The sequence below is a fragment of the Macrobrachium rosenbergii genome, chromosome 59 (genome assembly GCF_040412425.1).
Source record: "Macrobrachium rosenbergii isolate ZJJX-2024 chromosome 59, ASM4041242v1, whole genome shotgun sequence".
Classification (NCBI taxonomy): Eukaryota; Metazoa; Arthropoda; class Malacostraca; order Decapoda; family Palaemonidae; genus Macrobrachium; species Macrobrachium rosenbergii.
The window spans coordinates 25,077,114-25,100,203 of NC_089799.1; the positions used below are offsets into that span (position 1 = coordinate 25,077,114).

The following is a 23,090-nucleotide window of genomic DNA, read 5'->3' on the forward strand; positions in this document are numbered from 1 at the left end:
ACTCGATAAAAATATCCTCAACTTACCGTTCCATACATTTCGGCAGGAACGGGACAGGCCAACTTGGCCGCCTCCCCTAGAGGAACGACCGTGACGCTGTTGTTCACTACGCCTGCGCCGCTCGATTCCAACTGTCCGCTGGCAGCCGCAGCCTCCTCGCCTCTGGCTGATAGGATGAGTAACCACACTGAAAAATGACAACGGAAGAAGGCATTTAGTATCTGTGAAACTTAAAAAAAAAATCCCACAAATTGGAGAACAAATATATTTTTAAAAAAATAACAACGGAAGAAGATATTTAGAAGCCAACTGGTGTGAAATATAGTTTTGCTAGGAAATGATGATGAAGTGATGATGACAGATCAGTATCGAACTTTGAAACTGAAAACAAAAAACAAGAAACTGGAGAACAAGTATATTAAAAGATGAAAACGGAAGAAGGTATTTAGAAGCCAATTGGTGGAAATATCAAGTTTTGCGAGGAAATGATGATGACAGATCAGTATCAAACTTTGAAACTTAAAAAAAAAAGAACTGCAAATTGGAGAATAAATATATTTAAAAACAACAACGGAAGAAGCTATTTAGAGACGAATTGTTGGAAATAACGATTTTTGCGAGAATCAGAATCTAACTTTGAAACTTAAAAAAAAGAATCACAAATTGGGGAACAAATATATGAAAAATGACAGAGGAAGAAGATATTTAGAAGCCAACAGGTGAAAATACCAAGTTTTGCAAGGAAATGATGATGATAGATCAGTATCGAACTTTGAGACTTAAAAAAAAAAAAAAACACACAACAAATTGGGAGGAACAAATATATTCAAAAATGACGGAAGAAGGCATTTGGAGGCAGCTTCGGCGACGAATTGGTGGAAATATCAAGTTTTGCTACGAAATGAGGATAACAGGTCAGTATCGTGCTTTGACACTCGAAAAAAAGAAACACAAATTGGAGAACAAATACAGAATATTAAGAAATGACAACAGAAGACATTTAGAGATGAATTGTTGGAAATATCTAGTTTTGCGAGGAAACAGATCAGTATCGAACTCTGAGACTTAAAAAAAAAAAAAAAAAAAAAAAAATTGGGGAACAAACATATTTTAAAAATCCACATACAGTTTCGGTGACTCATGCTTCCTACACGCTGAAGAGGGGAGCGTCACGCTCCCGAAACTACTGTACGTGGTTTTGAAGTATTTGTTCGCCAAATGTGTTTTGTTTTTTTGCGAGGCCAGTGACTCGAGGTGTGAGGTTAATTAAAAAAAAATATTTGTTTATTGACTGCAGAAAACGTTTCTTGTTGATCCCAAAAAGAACTGGGCTGCACGATTACCTACTCTCTTGATGGGTAGCCTATGGGAAGAAGATATTTAGAGACAGCTTCAGAGACGAATTGGTGGAAATCTCTAGTTTTGCGAGCAAAAAGACACGAAGTATTAGGTTAACTAAAGACAAGTGAAAAATGTTTTCTGTACAGCCGCTACTGGGTATAATCAAGGCCACCGAAAATAGATCTATCTTTCGGTGGTCTCGGATTTTGGTTGCTATGAAATGTTCCCAGACTGTAGAATTAAGCAGAAGAAAAGTGCCTGTCTGTGAAAGAAGGACAATGGTATAACGCTATATGAGCCGCGGCCCATGAAACTTTAACCACTGCCCAGTAGTGGCCTATCCTACATCGTTGCCAGAAGCACGATTATGGCTAACTTTAACCTTAAATGAAATAAAAACTACCGAGGCTAGTGGGCTGCAGTTTGATATGTTTGATGATTGGAGGGTGGATGATCAACATTCCAATTTGCAGCCTTTTAGCCTCAGTAGTTTTTAAGATCTGAGGGCGGACAGAAAAAGTGCCGACAGAAAAAAGTGCGGACGGACAGACAAAGCCGGCACAATAGTTTTCTTTTCAGAAAACTAGAAATGATTGGTCTATCGAATGGGGAGAATACGTTTCTTGTTGATCCTAAAGAGAACTGGGCTGTGGGATTACTTACTCTCATGACGGCTGGGCTACGGAAGATTAATTACGTCGACTCCCAGATCTACTCTGGCAAAATCCCCTAAGACGTAGTCTGTCACTTCCAATCATCTCTTATGACAATTATTGTGTGGTTTGCGGAAAGCTCACCGTGACCCTTGTTGGTTAAGGTTAAATTAGAACACAAGAAAAATCCAATAGAAAATTATACAACATTTTGTATTTTGTAACTTGAAAATAAGCTCATTTTTCGTATTCAAGTTTCAGAATTTCTCAGGAATAATTAGTATAATCTGTAAATTTTTGCTAGCAAGAAAAGTAATCTAAAAAAAAAAACATGCTTCAGTTTGCTATGATATCTTGTTTACTTCTCTTTCATTCATACAAGATCCACTTTCATTTCCAGAATCTACATTCATCTCACTCTTATTTTAAAAAAATAATTTTGACACTTTTCTTTTTCCTGTACTAACTATTCACATTGTCCACTTTGGAATTCATCCTGCTTTCTTAAATGATTTCACCAAAGTTTAAAACAAGCGAAGATCTAATACGCTTCTGTACTAGGGACGATGATAACAATGCGACGATCATAATATTGACGACGATAACAGTATAGTTTTACCTGTCAGTTAAAAATATCTATTATTTCACGTTAATTTTGTCGCGCTTTGACGCCTATCATGTGATGATAATAATAAAAAGAGTAAAGATATTAACAGCGCAGCTTCCACTGAAAGGATTACTCTCCAACTCATTATTTTCCGCAAGCAATGAGAAGGCGATCATGTTGATAATTGCGATAAAAATAGCGCAGACCTTCCCGGGAAAAGAATATCTTTCATCTCATAATAATAATTCCGAAATGAATAAGATGCGGATTATGATGATGATGATGAAGATGAAGATAACGATGATGAAAACAGCGCCATCTTTTGCCGGGGAAAGGAATATGCCTCTTGGTTCATAATTGCGCGATTCATGAGTGGCTGTTCTTTCTTGCAATTAAATTATGAAATTTAATAGAGCATTTTTCACCCTCCTTTATTCTTGGGCTTTCCAAAACAAAATATTAAAAGACAAATTATACGAAACTCCTCGGAGGGAGAGGAGAGGAGGAGCAGGAGGAGGAGGAAAAAAAAAAAAAAAAAAAAAAAAAAGACGCTCTGAAATATAAATGAGCGGAATTGCCCACGCTCTGGAGCAAGTCGGTTTTTCTGCATCCTAATGACTTGAAAGCAGATTAGTTAATTAAGATAAAAATGTGGTTCAGCGTTTTTATTCTCGCGATTTTTTTCCTCTTTCTATCTATCTATTTTTCCAGTTCTCTCTCTCTCTCTCTCTCTCTCTCGTTCGTTTTCAAGCTTTCTTTCTCTATTGTGCCTTTTGTTTTCCTCGCCTAAATAAAGTTTTCCGTCTCTCTTTCTCTCTCTCTCTCGTTCGTTTTTCCAATTTTTTACTCTCTTGTTCCTTTTGTTTTCCTCGCCGTGATAAAGTTTTCCGTCTCTCTCTCTCTCTCTCTCGTTCGTTTTTCCACTTTCTTTCTCTGTTGTTCCTTTTGTTTTCCTCGCCATAATAAAGTTATCCGTCTCTCTCTCTCTCTCTCTCTCACTCTCTCTCTCTTGTTTTTCAGCTTTCTTTCTCTATTGTGCCTTTTGTTTTCCTCGCCGTGATCAAGTTTCTCTCTCTCTCTCTCTCGTTTTTCCGCTTTCTTTCTCCATTGTGCCTTTTGTTTCCCAGGCCTTAATAAAGTCATCCGTCTCTCGTTCCCCAAAATGCAAAAGTATGACGCGAATGGATTACGCGTTTCAAAACGAACTGCACAAATAACATATCACAAATATCTGTCTTTTATACCTTTTATAGCTATGCACGACATAATCTTCCCGCCGCACACCATTTTAAAAGGATTATGCCTACGAATATTAATCAGCGGGATGTAGAGTGTTACATCAAAGGCATGACGCACCAGGCGGAATTATAAAAAAAAAAAAGTGCCAGATAAAATAGCTATTGTTTTGACGTTTCTCTCTGAAGCCAAGGATGGTGAGCGAGTTAATGAAAGAGGAATGATAACTCAAAGAAAAACGAGAATAGTGAACATTACGATAATTAGTTTTTACGCTGATTTGCGGATGTCAGGAAATCTCAATGAGAAATAGAAGGTAATTCCTTTGACTGAACTAGACAGATAATATCATACAGGTGGACATCGGACTAGAATGTGTTGCAGGATTAAAAATGACAAATGAAACAAAAGGTCAGTCTTTTCTCTCTCGTTCACCTCACGGTTTCCTCTCATCTCTCACCTCGCTGAATATTTCGGCGTCAGATCCCTACGATTGTTAAGCGAATGTGATTACTTTTCAATTCGTGCAAACTACCTGAAAATGATGTGTACATAACGTGTAAATTATGTGTAAATAATGTGTAAATACGTCTACATTACGTGAAACGATGTAAAAATTACGTGCAGATGACGTTAAAATTGTGTAAACGTTTAAATTAAGTGTAAAATCGTGTAAATTACGTGAAAGTGACATGTACATAACGTGAAAGTGGCGTGAAAATGAATTGTAAATTGCGTGCAAATAACGTACAAATACAATGTAACTGACGTGTAAGTTACCTGGAAGTGTCGTGAAAATTATGTTTAAATTACGTGTTAATAGCGTGCAATTTAAGTGTACAGAACGTGTAAATTGGATGAAAGTGACGTGAACATAACGTGAGGTGGCGTGAAAATATCTTGTAAATTACCTTCAAATAACGTATAAATAGTGTTACTGACGTATAAATAAAGTGTAAATTACCTGAAAGTGACGTGAAAATTACGTGCAAACTACGTGTTAATAGCGTGTAAATTACGTGAGAGTGGAGAGAACATAACGTGACAGTGGCGTGAAAAATAACGTGTAAATTGCGTGCAAATAACGTATAAATAACGTGTACATTACCTAGAAGTGACGTGAAAATTACGTGCAAACTACGTGTTAATAGCGTGTAATTTACATGTAAAAAACTTGCAAATTACGCGAAAGTGACGGGAACATAACGAGAAAATTTAGTGAAAATAACTTTTAAATCGCGTGCAAATAACGTATAAATAACGTGTAATTGGTTTATAAATAACGTGTAAATTACCTGAAAGTGACGAGAAAGTGACGTGTAAATACATGTTAATAGCATGTAATTTACGTGTAAAAAACGTGTCAATGACATGAAAGTGACGTGAACATAACGTGAAAGTAACTTGAAAATTACGTGCAAATAACGTATAAATAACGTTTAACTGACTTATAAATAACGTGTAAATTCTACGAAAGTGATGTGAAAATTACGTGTTAATAGGTGTAATTTACGTGTAAAGAACGTGTAAATTACGTGAAAGGGATGTGAACACAACGTGAAAGTGGCGAGAAAATAACTTGTAAATGACGTGCAAATAACGTATAAATAACATGTAAATCACATGAAAGTAATACGAAAATGACGTGTAAATTACATGTTAATAGCATGTAATTTACGTGTTAATGAAGTGTAAATGCCACCCAGAAAGAATGAATCATAAAATCACATAGCTGCAGTGCAACCCAGACCACATCAACCGCCTTTTAAACACCCACCAATCCCTCTAGCGTTCCTCATCGGGAAAGTTTCCACGGGCATGCAATGAAACACTTGCAGCGCAATGAAAGGAGTTCATAACGTGACACACATTCAAGATATACGTTCATTCCCTTCCTCCATATCGCTCTGATTAAAAGCACACGCACAACGAGGGCTGCCTCGATTGTACAGATGATTTCCAAAAGCAATCATCCTGGCACGTAGTTCGTAATACGAGACAGCATTATAATCAGCGTCCGAATGCGTTGCAGACAACGGTTTATTATTTACTCGGTGCATTTCGAGCGTATTTCGTCTTGAGTGCATATTACTACTTGAGCGCATATTTCCTGAGTGCATATTTCGCCGTGGGCGTGAGGAGAGCGTCGTTTGGTTGTTACAACTTTTGAAACGTCTCACACACACACACACACACACACACACACATATATATATATATATATATATATATATATATATATATATATATATATATATATATATATATATATATATATTATATGTATACACACATATATAATATATATATATATATATATATATATATATATATATATATATATAATATATATATATATATATATATATATATATATATATATATATATATATATATATATATATATATATATATATGTGTGTGTGTGTGTGTGTGTGTGTGTGTGTATATATATTTCTGTATGTTAGCTGCAGACTATCTTAGAAAGGTGTTTTGGTAATATGATACCAGACTTAGTCTCATTTTTCTGATAACCAATATCTAATTTTCATTTCCACTATATTAGACCCAGTAACATAAAGTCATGATTTCATTGACAGTAGCACAAAACAGCAGAACATATAATATATCAGCGTTATTTAGTCCGCGTCAGAGGAGGAAAACTTAAAGAAAAAACAAAAGAGAGGGATGAATGAGAAAAAATGGCTTCTTACCCGAAGGAAGCAATTAGGCGCGGCTTTTAGAAGAAAAAAAGAAGGTTGCAGGAGTCAAGGACAACGGAAGCAAGAAAATGGTTCCGAGAGGACTTTCCTACTTTCTTTTTTTTTTTCCTTAGCACAGCTCATAGTAGTATTTGGATTGTTCTGAATTCTTCAAAATCTTACACAGTTTTGGTAGTATGACCTATATTTAGGGACAGAGTTGGGCGTATGGTAATTAACCTTATTAGGGAGTAATAGGCTACATATTCCAATTTGTAGTTACATTAATGGATGATAAAAAACTTCGATTGCAAATTGTGATTCATTGTACTTTAGATGAAAATTCTTTCTCATAAAACTATGGAAAACAGTGCAACAATACAATAAAATGTTTTAGAAGACTTCCAGGCTTGGGAAGACAATCATGGCGTATAGAGGATGATAAAATACCAATGTTTGTAATGGGAAGATAACTTCAGATACTACAGGTGGTAGGAAGAACAGCCGGGTAGACCCAGCGGAAGATGACGGGAAAACAAACCTCCCGACGAGTCTATATGCTCTGGGTATTGAAGATCCTCGCGATAACTAAATTGAGATGGCGCTAGACAGAGTGACATGGAGGGAGAGAGGAGGGAGAGGGAGAGAAGAGAGGGAGAGGGGGAGAAGAGAGGGAGAGGTCTGATCCTACTGGTGCTGAGTCACAGCGAGGCCTGAGAGTCAACGGAGAAGGCGAGTTCTATGAGGGAACTGTGACGAAATTATAGAGCTGCAACATTACGGTGACGTCAGCGGATGCAGATCCAGTATGTTAGAGCATTTGCGTTCTAAATTCCTGATATTTCGTCTTGAAAAACAATTAGACTGGAGACTTTCCTCATTTGTTAGTTTTATGAAGAGAAAACTACTGTTCCAGCTTTGTCTGTCCGTCCGCACTTTTTTCTGTCCGCACTTTTTCTGTCCGCCCTCAGATCTTAAAAACCACTGAAGCTAGATGGCTGCAAATTGGTATGTTGATCATCCACCCTCCAATCATCAACCATACCAAATAGCAGCCCTCTAGCCTCAGTAGTTTGTATTTTATTTAAAGTTATAGTTAGCCATGATTGTGCTTCTGGCAATGCAACAACACAGGCCACCATGACCGGCTGAGAGTTTCATGGGCCACGGCTCATGCAACATTATACCGAAACCACCGAAAGATAGATTTATTTTCGGTGGTCTTGATTATAAGCTGTAGCGGCAGTACAGAAAACTCAATTGCGCCGAAGAAACTTCGGCGCATTATTTATTTTATCTGATTTCAGATATGATAAAAAATAGCCGCAGACTGAGTCAAGTAGTAGGGGACAAATGTGAAAAGATTTAAAAAATGTTAATTCAGATTTATGCTAAGCATGTCCATATGTCGATAAGAATTATCATTTCCTTCTTTCCAAAACATAAATTAACTCCAAAGAGAGATGATACAAAATTAATTCAAAATGAATTCTAAGATACAAGTTAAAATGAAGTGCCTCTTTCCCAATTATTAGTTTTATTTTTTCCTAACACAGGCTTCAGATCTTGATCACAATGGATGGGTGAAGACCCTAAATTATCCTTACTACAACACTATGCTCTATGAGGAGTTATATTGCTCTGGTTATTGATATTGGCTTTCTTAATCTCCTTCAAATTTAGAGAGTGACAAACTTCAATAACTTGTAAAAGAGAGCTTCTGAATATTTGTAATCACGGAAGGAAAGTTCCAAAATGTTATCTATGTCACTGAAGCGCCCCGCTGACAAATTGCCTCAAGACACAAGAGAGGAAAGCAAAAACACATCGGTAAAACAAGCAACCGAGTTCTCTGTACATCGCATAATCAAGGCCACCGAAAACAGATCTATCTTTCGGTGGTCTCGGTATAATGCTGTATGAGCCACGGCCCATGATACTTTAACTACGGGCCGGTGGTGGCCTATCCTATATCGTTACCAGAAGCACAATTATGGATAGCTTTAACCTTAAATAAACTAAAAAAAACTGCTCAGGCTAGAGGGCTTCAATTTGGTATGTTTGATAATTGGAGGGTGGATGATCAACATACTAATTTGCAGCCCTCTAGCCTCTGCAGTTTTTAAGATCTGAGGGCGGACAGAAAAAAGTGCGGACAGACAGACAAAGCCGGCACAATAGTTTTCTTTTCAGAAAACTGAAACCTTTTACATGGAATGCTTATCAGTTTTTTCTTTTTTTAGTACTCCTTAAATTGTGGTTTATTGCAGCTGGGTCTTATTTTCATCTGAAGAATAGTTTAATCACGATCGATATTTTACCGGTAAAAGAATTCACTCCGTTGCACGTGAGGTGATTTTCCCATAAAGTAAACGTCCGTAAATGCGACTGCTGACTTTTAAAATTGTTTCGCTGTTTCTAAAATATTCCTAGTCACACATCATAGCTGGGCGAGGAATTGCTCTGTTTTCTCTGTGATGCCTTAATGTAAGTTGTACAATAAATAGGGCTTATCACACCACCAAAATATTAATCTTGTCATAACGTAACAGGTGGCTCTGCGCCATTCTCTTCAGCATTTCTTTCGTTTTAAGTCTTGTTCGTTTTATTTTTATTAGCTGACGGGAACTGCATGGTTTTCTTCGAATGAATACATTAAACTGTATGCACTTACATCAGTATGTGTATATATATATATATATATATATATATATATATATATATATATATATATATATATATATATATATGTATATGTATATATATATATATATATATATATATATATATATATATATATATACACATACATATATATATATATATATATACATACATACATATACATATATATATATATATATATATATATATTATATATATATATATATTAAATTATAAATATATATATATACATATATGTATATATATATATATATATATATATATATATATATATATATATATATATAAATGCTCTAGTAAAACAGGTAATTTTTTTTTAACTTGGTGTTTCGTATACGAATCATTATTGTTTTGATAAAATAAAAACTACGAATACAGAAGCATGGAATAACAGTAGTTTATTATTATTATTATTATTATTATTATTATTATTATTATTATTATTATTATTATTATTATTATTATTGCCAGAACGTTGTATTTCCATATTGCTACAGTTAGAAAAGGAGCTGCTTGAAATGAGGAGATTAGTCTTAGATATATATATATGACACTTCAGAATTAATGCCTACAAATAACAAGTAAAAAAAGCTCCGAAGTTTCTTCGGCGCAATGGAGTGTTCTGTACAGCCGCTACTGCGTATAATCAAGGTCACCGAAAATAGCTCTGTCTTTCGGTGGTCTCGGTATAATGCTGCATGAGCAGCGGCCCATGGAACTTTAACCACGGCCTGGTGGTGGCCTATCCTATATCGTTGCCAGAAGCACGGTTATGGCTAACTTTAACCGTAAACAAAATAAAAACTACTGAGGCTAGAGGGCTGCAATTTACTATGTTTGATGATTAAAGGGTGAATGATCAACATACCAATCTGCAGCCCTCTAGCCTCAGTAGTCTTTTAGATCTGAAGGCGGAAGGATAAACAAAGCCGGCACAATAGTTTTCTTTTACAGAAAACAAAATGAAGTAGGCGGTGGAAATAAGAGATAAAAGTAACAACTGTGCTGAATGAAAAAGCAAATAATAAATTCACTATATGCTCTTACAACAAGGAATAGTATATTGAGGCTCATTCATAAAAAATGAAACACACCGTATAGATTCCGTCCAAGCATTTAAACGACAGACAGAACTACGTTCTAACTAAAGATATTTTAAATCATATTTTAATGTTAGGGGCACGAACGAAAGTAGAGCACGCACTTATTCATACATGATAATAAACACATCATTCCATCTAAGCTTTTAAATGATTTTAATTTCGCGATATCTTTTAAATGAAAATATTTACGTGATTTGAAATTAAATGCCTTCCCGTCCAAAATAAAGAAGACGGAAGCAAGACGGTTCCAAAGGATGACAGTTGAGAGGAAATGCGCCCAAGAATTTATGCTAAAGTTTGCTGTTAAAAGGAGATAAGTTCTGAATTAAAAACTGAAATAAGAATTAAAATTAAAAACTCATTTATTCACTCTGCCACGAAAGTCACTCCCGATTCCCAGACAGGAACTGCAAACAAATCATCAAAATAAATTAAATGCAACTAAACCAGACATTCCCAGCATAATGCAATTTGGGAATAGACTTACTTTTGCCGTCACTGTCATAATTAGGAATGAAATTAAAATTTCCTGTCATAGATGATCAGGCAATTAATTGCGCCGATACATTAACATATTAATGTCCAAATAAAACTGGTAATATTTCAATTTGGTGTTTAACAGAATACTTATGTAAGAATCATTACTGTTTTATTATAATGAATGCCATGAAAATAGCAAGCGTGGAGTGACAGTAGTTTATTATTATTATTATTATTATTATTATTATTATTATTATTATTATTATTATTATTATTATTATTATTACTGGTGAAGAAATCCACAGTGGGTAAATGTAAATATATATTAGAAATAGAAATAGAATTATATTAACATTTACGCCACTGTGTATTTCTTCACCAGTTTAGTGACTCATGCTAATATGAGATTTTTATGGATTATTATTATTATTGTTATTATTATTATTATTATTATTATTATTATTATTATTATTATTATTATTATTATTATTATTATATGTATCCAGGGGAAAGCTCTTTAAGTTGTGTCACAGCCTTCCACACAACAGAATGATAAAACGCGAAAAAAGTTATAAGAATGATTTGCATATAAAATGAATTAAGAGCTAAAAATGTGGAAAACAGCTCAAGGTTTAATAGCGTAAGCTATTTTCCACGAATATCTTTTTTAGAAAAATCACAGGCTTTCACTTTCTTTTTTACAACTGAAGAATATCACGCTTACATAAGTTAAGTAAACAAAACGTAAACAAACAAAAGTATTTAATGAATAAATAAGCAAATGAATAGATCGGTTAATAAAATAAATAAATGAACATAAAGAAATCAACAAGTGATTTAATTGCATAATGAAATATCCGTTGCCATAATTCAATGCAGCGTGTGAAACACTGATATACCTTCCAGTCCAATAAGGATAATGTAGGGGCCTAGTGCCGTCCGTGCACCTCGTGCGGGGCACTGTAGGCATTACTTAAGGCTTCTTTGCAGCGTGCCTTCGGCCACTAGCTGCAACCCCTTTCGTTTCTTACTGTACCTCATTTCATATTCTCTTTCTTCCATCTTACTTTCTACCCTTTCCTAACAATTGATTCATAGTGCAACTGCGAGGTTTTCATCCTGTTATCTCTCTTAAACTTTTATTGTCAATTTCCGTTTCAGCGCTGAATGATCTCATAGGTCGCAGTGCTTAGCCTTTGGCCTAATATCATATTCAATTTCAACAGGATAATGAGGGTCTCTTTTTACTTGTATTACTAACTCGGAAAATAAACCTTAAGCTTGAAGTTCATTAGAGCGGAATAAAATTAGTCACCTAATTCAGTGAAAGGGCAATGCCTAGAAACCTGTGTTATATAGAGGAGCAGAGTACTTCTGCTGGGATTTTTAAAATATATTAACGAGAATTTTTATTTGTTTAGCTTTACCTTTTCCACTTTACAACGGACTCTTTCTTTAGAGTCAAGATTTGATTTTATATATATATATATATATATATATATATATATATATATATATATATATATATATATATATGTGTGTGTATATGTGTGTGTGTGTGTGTGTGTATATATACATACATACATACATACATACAATATATATATATATATATATATATATATATATATATATATATATATATATATATATATATATATATATATATATATATATATATATATATATATATATATATATATATATATATATATATATATATATATATATATATAATTTATATATATATATTACTGATTTTCGTTGTTGCTATAGTCATCTTTTTTTAAAGGCGAGCTACCAATTTTCTTATCCCTTTTATCTTCTTGTTTTAGTTGGATAAAGGACATTTGGATTCCGATTACGTCGGACTCTCCTTAAACACTACACTCAACTACAGCTCAAGATTCCTGTTTGATATGAAAAATTATTTCATCAACTTATGCATAAATGAAGCTTCCCTACAGCACCGTTTTTGGTATTATTTAAAAGAAATAAATATATACTAGGACTACTGTAGCTACTCATCTACATTCATAATAAAACCTGAATCTTGAAAACTGGAAATGAAAACCAGAAATTAATAGGGAAACAAATCCTACCTTGAAAGGACAGAAAAAGAATGTTTTATATATATATATATATATATATATATATATATATATATATATATATATATGTATATATATATATATATACATAGTATATATATACATATATATACATATATATAATTCAAACTGGATGGTATCTAACAGGTTTTTATTCAGAAAAAGTTACAAGCTTTCTTGGACAAACAGTCCACATTATCAAATATCCGTACTTGATATGTATAACAATAAGTCAGCATCAGAACAATACATGACAGATAAGGCATTTTGGGGACCACTTCTAGGCAGTGCAGATAAGCTGGCTTCCTGTTCTTCCTTATCACCTTGCGCCTCCTCTGTTTTTTCTCCGGTCGCCAGGAAAAGTCTCTCAACTTACTATTGTCGTCTTTTTTTTTTTTGCTTTTTAAAACAAACAAATGCAAGCTGTCAATTTCATTATATCTCTTTTAATCTTGTGTTTTAGTTGGACAATTTACGTTTGGATGTCCATTCATAAAAACTAAAATCAACTCCAGTTCAGGGTTCCTGCTTACTATGGAAAATTATTATTTTATGAAGGATGATATCAACAACCATGCATAAATGATACCTAAAATGATTCGTTTTTCCAAGAAAGTAACTATTCTGAAACAAAAACTGTTAGATACCATCCAGTTTGAATGAGGTCCTTTAGTATTAAGACTAATGCATAGAACAATTGTGTATGTGATATTATATATATATATATATATATATATATATATATATATATATATATATATATATATATATATATATATATATATATATATATATATATACACACATATTCAGTTTTTAAGATTCAGGTCTTAATATGAATATACATGACAAGCTACAATATTCCTAGCATTTGTTTGTTTTAAATAGTACCGTGCAAAAACGAATCTTTTAGGGAAGCTTCATTTATGCATAAGTTGTTGATATCATCCTTCATAAAATAATTTTCCATAGTAAGCAGGAACCCTGAACTGGAGTTGATTTTAGTTTTTAAGGAGAGTCCGACGTAACCGGCATCCAAACGTAAATTGTCCAACTAAAACCTGAAGATTAAAAGAGATAAGAAAATTGACAGCTTGCCTTTAAAAAGAAAAAATAAAGACGACAATAGTAAGGAGAGAGAGAAGCTTCGAAGCCTGGCGACCGGAGAAAAGAACAGAGGAGTGCGCAAGGTGATAAGGAAGAACAGGGAAGCCGCTTATCTGCACCGCCTAGAAGTGGTCCCCCCCCCAAAATGCCTTATCTGTCATGTATTGTTCTGATGCTGGACTTATTGTTGCTCTGCCGGTCTCGTCTTCCGCCAACTTTCTTATCTCTACCTCGGTGTTATGACTCTGTTATGGGCGATATTGTTGTCATTATTAATATTCGTGTGATAGTGATACCATTATCGTAAACATCATCATTTGTGATTGTGATAAACATTGCCATTTAAAAGGCATGGCTTTCTGAATGCCGTTGAGTTTGTATCGCAGTTTCTCAGTCTCTCGAATGAATCTTTTTTTTTTTTAGCTGACTGTAAATTATATGACAGCTGTCCAACGTTCGTTTACTTGTTAACGAAACGTAAAGGATGAAATGGACTCTGGACAGCTGTTATATAGTTTACCTGCTGCCTCGCAGAAGCCACCTGTCCAAAGTGCATTTATTCCTTAACGACACGTGAAGGAGTAAATGAACTCTGGACAGCTATAATGTAATTTACCTGCTTCTGCGAAGGAACTCATTCGAGAGTTCGAAAAAACTTCAATATAAACTCAACGGCATCCGGACGGAGTTTTTTCTAATGAAGTTTGTTTGAAAGACGGTCTTTTTCCGAGATAATCATTTTATAATCTTTAATGTAAATCAGTATTATCAACAATGATCTTCAACACCCGCGTTAAGCTTCTAGATTTCTAGCCCGACATATTTGTTCATTAATTACTTGTTAGGAAGAATGGACAAAAATTTTAGAAAGTATTTTAAGAAAGTTTTAAAACGGGCGGGCCATGGGGCAGACAGGTTGTAAAAATTTTCAGAAAGGTCCTGATCTTGACGTTGGATCGTTTAGCGGGTTTTGGGGGTGACATTTGCGTTTATTATTATTATTATTATTATTATTATTATTATTATTATTATTATTATTATTATTACCAGAAAACAATGTCGACAAATCCATAAAAATATTTTATATCGTGTTATCATCGATATTCTCCGAGAAAACTGAAGCTAAGCCAGAAGCACCAAGCCTCATTTTTTGTGTCTGGAGGCTAAAATATCTATTTTTCGTTTTTGTTCCCATGTTAAGGCCTATATAAAGGGGAACATAATTTTTTGTTATACCTTCCAAGCCCTAAAGGAAAAGGGGAAACTGAAAATAGAGGGAAGCTTTGGGATTTCTCATGAAATACACTCTTGAAATGTTTTTCAATTTATTTCTGAGTAAGGAAATAAAAATGAAATTGAAATTACAAGGTAAGTTTATGAAGATCAAATCCGAACCCCTTTTAAAACATGATTTATATACATGTATCTATCTATCTATAATACAAATAAACTGATATACATTCTTATCTCCCAAGGAACTCAACGGTTAAAGTATGGCACTCAACTGGATTGAGAGTAAATAAAGAAAGAAGATTTCATTGCAGAAGTATACACACACACACACACACACACACACACACACACATATATATATATATATATATATATATATATATATATATATATATATATATATATATATATATATATATATATATATATATGTTGTTACTGTATATATTTTTTGTTGGATGAATATCGAAAGACATCAGTAAGGGAACTTTAACAGGTTTTGTCAACTGGTTAATGCTTGAAGAAGACAATAATATAATAGTATGATAATATAAAATATTAAGATGTATGAAAATGCGACTTTAAATGTCAATCTAGGTGAAACGAGACTTCTGACAGTTGCTGAATGTAACTGGCCCAGCGCTGGGTCCACTGATGCCAATCACCTCCAGAAATTCAGCGTTTTGAAGTGAGTCCGTATTTTGGAGGGGTGCATAACTCGGGAATTTCAGGGAAAAATGTGAAAGGAAACCATAGAAAGTAAAGTGTAGGATCCTTTGAAACAGAAGGTATTTATATCGCGGAATGTGTTTATATTTGTGCAAGGTGGAGGTAAGTCTGTGAGAGTATATAAAATTCCCAGTGGTCAGTTGTTGAGTCTTCTGAGATATTCTGGCGAAGGGTTTCATTTTCAAACTAGGTAACAAAGGATAAAAGCTATTAACTGCTGTCCCATTTTTGTGGGTCTATATATATATATATATATATATATATATATATATATATATATATATATATATATATATATACTATATATAGTATTCACAAAAAGGGACATGAGTTAATAGTTTTATCCTTCGTCACCTAATAAAATTAAACCCCTTTCCCAGAACATTCCAAAAGACTCAACAACTGACCACTGGGCATTTTATATACACACACACACACACACACACACACACACACACACACATATATATATATATATATATATATATATATATATATATATATATATATATATATATATATACTATAAATTTAAGACCTATAATAGCATTACTCCACTGAAAAATAATCAGCCATTTTCATTCTTGTCCAGAATTTCCATAGAATCTACCCATTTTCAGAAAACATTAATCACCTGGTCGTTGAACAAACGGCATCCTCCCGTCAAATGGAAGAACTGAACGAATGGGAAAAAAAAGCAGGATTGGACGAGAGAAGAAAAGTAAACTCATCTAAAATGAACGAACGAGGAAATGTTCATGAATGAAAAAAAAAGAGTATTTGAGTATTTGAGATAATTATCTTGAGCAAACAGATCCGTTTCCAAAAGATCTTTCCCATTATCGTTACTGGTAAACAAAGAAACGTCAAGACTTTTTCCTAAGAAAGGAAGAAGGATAATCAATGTAATTAATAAGTTATTTTAACTTATATGTTCGTTACTTATCCATGCAGATTTATATTTATTTTGTCTGGGATTCTTTTCATCCGAGATGAAAAGTAAATAAATGGAGGATTATTGACTATTCATCTTTATGAATTCTGGATCTCTGTTCTTGAGTCCTGAGCATATATTGATACTTAAATGTAAATAAAATTTAATATCTTCAAGTTGATGTTTTTCACAAAAAATACCAATAGTCCATTGATTATATATATATAAAATATAAACTCATCTAAAATGAATAATATAAATATTCATGAATGATAAAATATATATATATATATATTTAAATCATTTGTGTGATAAATTTCTGACTTGACGTCAAACAGAACCGGTTCTCAAAGATCTTTCCACTGGGCCATTATCGTTGGAACCTGAGAGCAACTGCAAAGAAACCTGGGCAAGACTTTTTGCATACCAAGTTTTCCCAACTTCCCGATAATCAATGACCCAATTACAAATTTATTTTATTATCCCTTCTGTTGAATAAGATACTTATCATCAACACACAATTATTTTGGAACAGAAATAAATTTCACTCACGTCGATCGAACCCAGGTCTCTCAAGTGGAAATTAACTGGAGGTTAAAAGAAGTTGGAACCTGAGAGCAACTGCACCCAATTCCTGGGTCTCTGTTCTTGCATACCAGCGAGCATTTTCCCCAACTTCCCGACTCAGCAATGACCAATAGACAACATTTCATTCAATTATCCCTTTGAGTGAATAAGATAGAAATCATCAACACACAATCACGTTGGAACTAAATAAATTTATGATATATCGGGATCGAACCCAGGTCTCTCATAGTGGAAAGCAAGGGCGTTATCCAACTTCTTTAGACTTGTATGGCCCATATGGATAACGCCTTTGTTTCCACTTGAGAGACCTATTCGATCCATATAGTCAGATATATATATATATATATATATATATATATATATATATATATATATATATATATATATATATATATATATATATATACTGTATATAGCACAATGGACTATTGATATTTTCCACTTTTGAAATATATATACATATATATATATATATATATATATATATATATATATATATATATATATATATATATATACATATATGTATATATACATATATATATGTGAATTTTATAACATCCCAGTGATTCATATACAAGCATTAAGCTACAAACGTCCTTTAATACCCAATTCGCTCTACCTCGGAAATGATATATTTTCATGTGTGTTACCCGAAGGGGGATATTTTAGTTGATAATAAGTTCGTCGTCTCGTGGGCTCGAACCACGGAAGACAAGAACTCAGGACTACAGTGACGTGCATTTAACCACACGGCTTTGTAGCTTTATATATATATATATATATATATATATATATATATATATATATATATATATATATATATATATATATATATAAATAATATATAAAACAATGAACCACTGATATTTTCCACTTGTGAAAAATATCCACTTGTCAATATTATTTTATTTAACATACCACAAGAACTCTTAACTGTGTGCTAGTCAAAGACAAGATGTGCTACCTCCACTGTCGTTTAAAAACAAAATTTGTCTCTATCAGCTTCCGCTGATTCTTCAGCATCATCATTTCCTCTCCGGGGAAAACCGAACAACCTCTCAAAAGCAATCAAACTTCAAGAACACCATTTTTCAGCCCAGAACGACCGACCTCCTCAGAAGTCTGTGATCGCAACAGCTTCTCACCTCCACAATGCAGACAATTGACGACAAAGGAACTGAATTTAAGTGTTATTCTTGCGGAGGTCGACCACGACTACGACAACCACTAAAACTTCTTAAACTTCTTCTTCTTCTTCTTCTTCTTCAGCCAACAAGGCGAAAACAGTTTCGGCGTTCGCTCGACGTTTAACACGAGCGGTCTTTTGAGGTGGGACGCAAGCGAGGGGAAAATTACCCCCGCCAAGCCCCGGCGCAAGGAGAGGACGTGTTAAACGGCCGAGACTTAATGCATAAATCACCATGAATGTTATGGAAATGTCCCCAGAGAACTCGTATGAGCCATGCTGCTTATTTCGCATCGAGGTTTTCAGCGACGGTGCCGCGCTCTAGATTAGGGGTGAAGTGGGACAAAAGTTTGTAGAGGCTTCAGAAATATAAAAAAAAAAAAAAACACAGAAAGCTCAGAAAATGCTAAAAAAAAAAAGGAAATAAGATAGCACCCTGGAAAAGCTTGATCATTGCTTTGAAAAACTCAGACGCTGCACAGAGAAAGATCAGAAAAGGCACAGAAAAAAAATAAGATAATGGACTGGAAAAACGTGACAACAGCTTTAAAAATCTCAGATAATCCAAAGAGAAAGGTAAGAAAAGGCTATAAAAAATAAGATAATGCAATGATAAAGCTTGGTAATTGCTATAAAAAAACCAAAGACTAGAAAAAAAAAACTCAAAGAATTAAAAAGGAAGTTTAAACTCAAAAGAAAAAAATTAGCTGAAACTCAAAAGCAGGGAAGGCTAATAAAACAAAATCAAATAGGCCAATGATGCATAGAGACAGAGAGAAGTATAATAAAAGGCTCTGAACGCCTAGAAGTATAGAAAAGGCAAAAAAAAAAAAAATTTATAGAAAAATTAGGAAGGTGTACACAAAGGTCAGAGGTCTGAAGACAGCTCATGGGAGTTTTAGAAAAAAATCTCTGAAGAAACAAAGAAATTTTCAGAAAGGCCTCAGAGAAAAATCCTCAAAAAGGATTTTTGAGGACAGAGAGAAGTCATAAAGTCTAAAAAAAAAAAAAAAAAAAAAAAAAAAGGCATGAAGGAATTAAAAACTAACCAACTATTCAGGAGAACCACAAAGAAATCTCAGACAAGCCTTTACGAAAGCACAGGATAAGATGAAACTGCCCCTTCGGCCAGCAACCGACTTAATTACCTATTCAATAACAAGAAGGCACTGCTCAAGGAAGACCCCCAAACTGACAGTTTCCATTTTAAATGCTTTTTTAAAAATTGTGTATTTGTACTTTTGTCTTTGTAAACTATAACTTTTTCTCCGTTTAGCTGAAGAGGACCTTAGTGAAGGTCGAAAGCGGTTGTTCTGTATTCAGTCACTGGAATTTTGTTGGATAAAGTGGCTTTTTTCTTATCCTCAGAGAGAACTGAGAAAATCAAAACAAAAGCACAGAACGACATGAAAAGGCATAAATCAAGGCCCATCAACGATTTAGAAAAGGATGACCATAATCAGACTTTGCTGAAAAAGAAAAATACGCAAAAGACTTGAATTTTGCATCAGGAAAGTCATGATTCGCTCTCTGGAATCTAAAAGGAAACTTTCTAAAATCAGAAAAAAAGACACATTTGTACTAAAATGTCGTTAATCACTTTCATACATATGCAGAACATACATGTGGACGTAGATGATTTTATATATACGCGTGATAGTAAAAGCATGCAAATGCATGTACATCTTATAAATGCGAATCAGACAACATAAATGAGAGAGAACGAAAGAGAGAGTAGAAGAAGAAGAAGCAGAATAAGTGCGTTTGCTTTTTCTCTTGAATTAAATTGGATACACAGAAACAGACTCAGTCCTTTTACTGAATGGCAAATTGCATTAAATAGTTACTCTCCAAAAGTCAGGGAATAAGAAAATGCAATTTCTTTTTCGGGATGTTTCTTTTCAGGAGATGTTTATGAATTTTATTACGGCACAAGAAGAGCTAAAAAGAGATCTCAAAAGGAGAGAGAGAGAGAGAGAGAGAGAGAGAGAGAGAGAGAGAGAGAGAGAGAGAGAGAGAGAGAGAGAACCCAAATGCATCGCTTTCTATCTCTAGGCTAAAAGAAAAGATTCTGGAGGGTTTTCTTATGCCTCAGCCCGATGCTTTTAATTAATTTGTGAAAATGTTGATCGATTCGTCGAGTGATGTGGCTTATTATTTATTATTTCACAATGGACTAATAATGCTACTAATGCTACTGATAATGTGGAACCATCAGCAAATGCTATTATTATTACTAACACTGTTATAATAGCCTTCGCGGCGATCAAGTTCCCCACAGTCAAATCGGAGAAGCAAATCTTACCAATGCTCTTCAAAACTGTCTTTTCTTTCAAGACGTGGTATCAGAAGCGCCTTCTATCGGATGCCCCAACAATTAACATCGATCATGCCAGTTATGGCATTACTGTAATAACCGAGAATGGAGAGCTTCATGGCCGAAGGAATTCGATTGCCGATGTGTCGCGAGATGGAAACATGCGTTGGCTGTCATCCATGTTGGATACGTCTTTTCCATCTAGCACTAATAACCTCCAGGCATCCCCACATTATGCCACAGGGCTGTCTGAAATCCCAGCAGCATTTGGCGTATTCATCAGCTAAAACGCACCAGAAGAAGAAGAAGAAGAAGAAGAAGAAGAAGAAGAAGAAGAAGAAGAAGAAGAAGAAGAAGGAGCTAAAAGTTCGCGACAACTTTACGGCGAGAAGATTTATTCTAATCACCTACGAAAGGAAAACCCGCTTTAGGGATAAGCCACTTGAGTGGAACCCTAATCGAGGTGATAAAAAAGATACATTAGAACGTACCTGATAAGAACTGGGCTGTTTGCCTCCACGTTCTTTCCATCTGGTATCGGTTTTTGGTACAAACGCTGATGGCTCTGACACTTAGCGAATATTTGCTGGCACCTCAATCATGCCACGATCAGTGATTGGCGCATGGCGCCGTTCCACGATATCGCCTCTTCTTCTTCTTCTTCTTCTTCTTCCTTTCCTCCTTCTCCTTCTTCCTCTTCTTCTTCTGTTTTTCTTTCCTTCGTCGTGTCACTGTCCACAATCTCCTCTAAGGTTCTTCAGTAGGCAGAGCATCATTAGTCTTAGAATTATAGATTTTATGCTGCCACAAACATGGTAGCCCACTAACTGGTTGGCTGTATTCTTTAACCTGCAACGAAGAAAATTACTGATTAGCAAGCGAGAAGGTTGACAATTATTAAGATGACGTTCTTAATGACTTATATATATAAAATTTCATATCCATATACGCACATAAATTTAGAGAATATTCATAGTAATTTTATGTATGTATGGATGTATGCATGTATGTATGTATGTATGTACAGTACGTGTGTATGTATGTATGTATGTATGTATGTATGTATGTATGTATGTATGTATGTATGTATGTAAAAAGGCGTTCTGACTGAGGGAGGGACGCAAAGTCTAGCGTAATGTTCTTAGGTCTTTCATGTATAATGTGAAGGTTACAATTATGGGGGCTTATGGATAGATAATAACATTTACACATTTTTCAGTTTTTTTTTATATTTTCTGTTTATTAAAGATCTTTCATTTTAGGAAGCAACTGTCCTAAGTTTTGTTTCCTCAAGAATTTTGCTCCTTTTTAACAATTGCATGAACCAAAAATTATCCTTCTCTCTTCGTTCTGCCTGGAGAATATCAACTTTTCTTTTCTTTCGTCTTCAGCACGGAAAGACTATACATCAATTCCCTTAAATCACTGCACCTCGTCTTTGGAAAGTATGTTCAGAAAATCCATACAGTCCTCTTATCTAGCCCTGACCCAAGGAAACAAGTGATTGTTAAATCTTCCAATGGTTTCCTTCTATCATTTATAACAAAAGTAATGGCAAGTTTTAACTTTATACAGCGTATTAAAACCAAGAAAAATCTCTTAAAATTATCGTTAGTGAGTCTCGTAGCAATTTCCATTTTCACTGGAAAGTGGAACTGGCAGACTGCAAAGATTTTACAGGTTCTGACTCAGTGTGGAGTAAAATGAGGAGTAGTAAAGCAGCACCGATTGCACAAAGTTTTCAGTTTATAAACTCCTTTGCTATTATCTGTGATCAACAGAAGAAAGTTTCTCCATTTCTGGAGAAACTTTCTTCTGTTGATCACAGATAATACAGTAGTAAAGGTGTTTAAAAACTGAAAACTGTGCAATCGGTACTGGTTTGAGCAGTACGAGAAGCGCAATAGGCAGAGGAGTTACTTGACTGCATTTTTAAACCTCTTGCGCTCGACGGCTTATTGACAGAAGTAAAACAGAATTGACGGTTTTCTGAACCTGAAACCTTTCAAATACCTGTAACGCCTGATACATGACAAGGGCTTTTTCTTCGGCGTAGGGATCCCAAGTTTAAGGTC

General features: G+C 34.3%; 1 protein-coding gene across 2 annotated transcripts in view; it reads right to left on the reverse strand.

Moving 5' to 3' along the window:
* Positions 1-23,090, reverse strand: part of LOC136837527 (neurotrimin-like) — a 195,884-nt gene that overhangs the window by 115,325 nt on the left and 57,469 nt on the right. For both annotated transcript variants that reach the window (XM_067102374.1, XM_067102373.1), the window contains exons 2-3: positions 21,507-21,864; positions 27-187 (exon numbers count right to left, since the gene is read on the reverse strand). In XM_067102374.1, coding sequence (XP_066958475.1) covers positions 27-187; positions 21,507-21,546 — 201 coding nt within the window. In that variant the 5' untranslated portion in view covers positions 21,547-21,864. The remainder of the gene's footprint in view (positions 1-26; positions 188-21,506; positions 21,865-23,090) is intronic.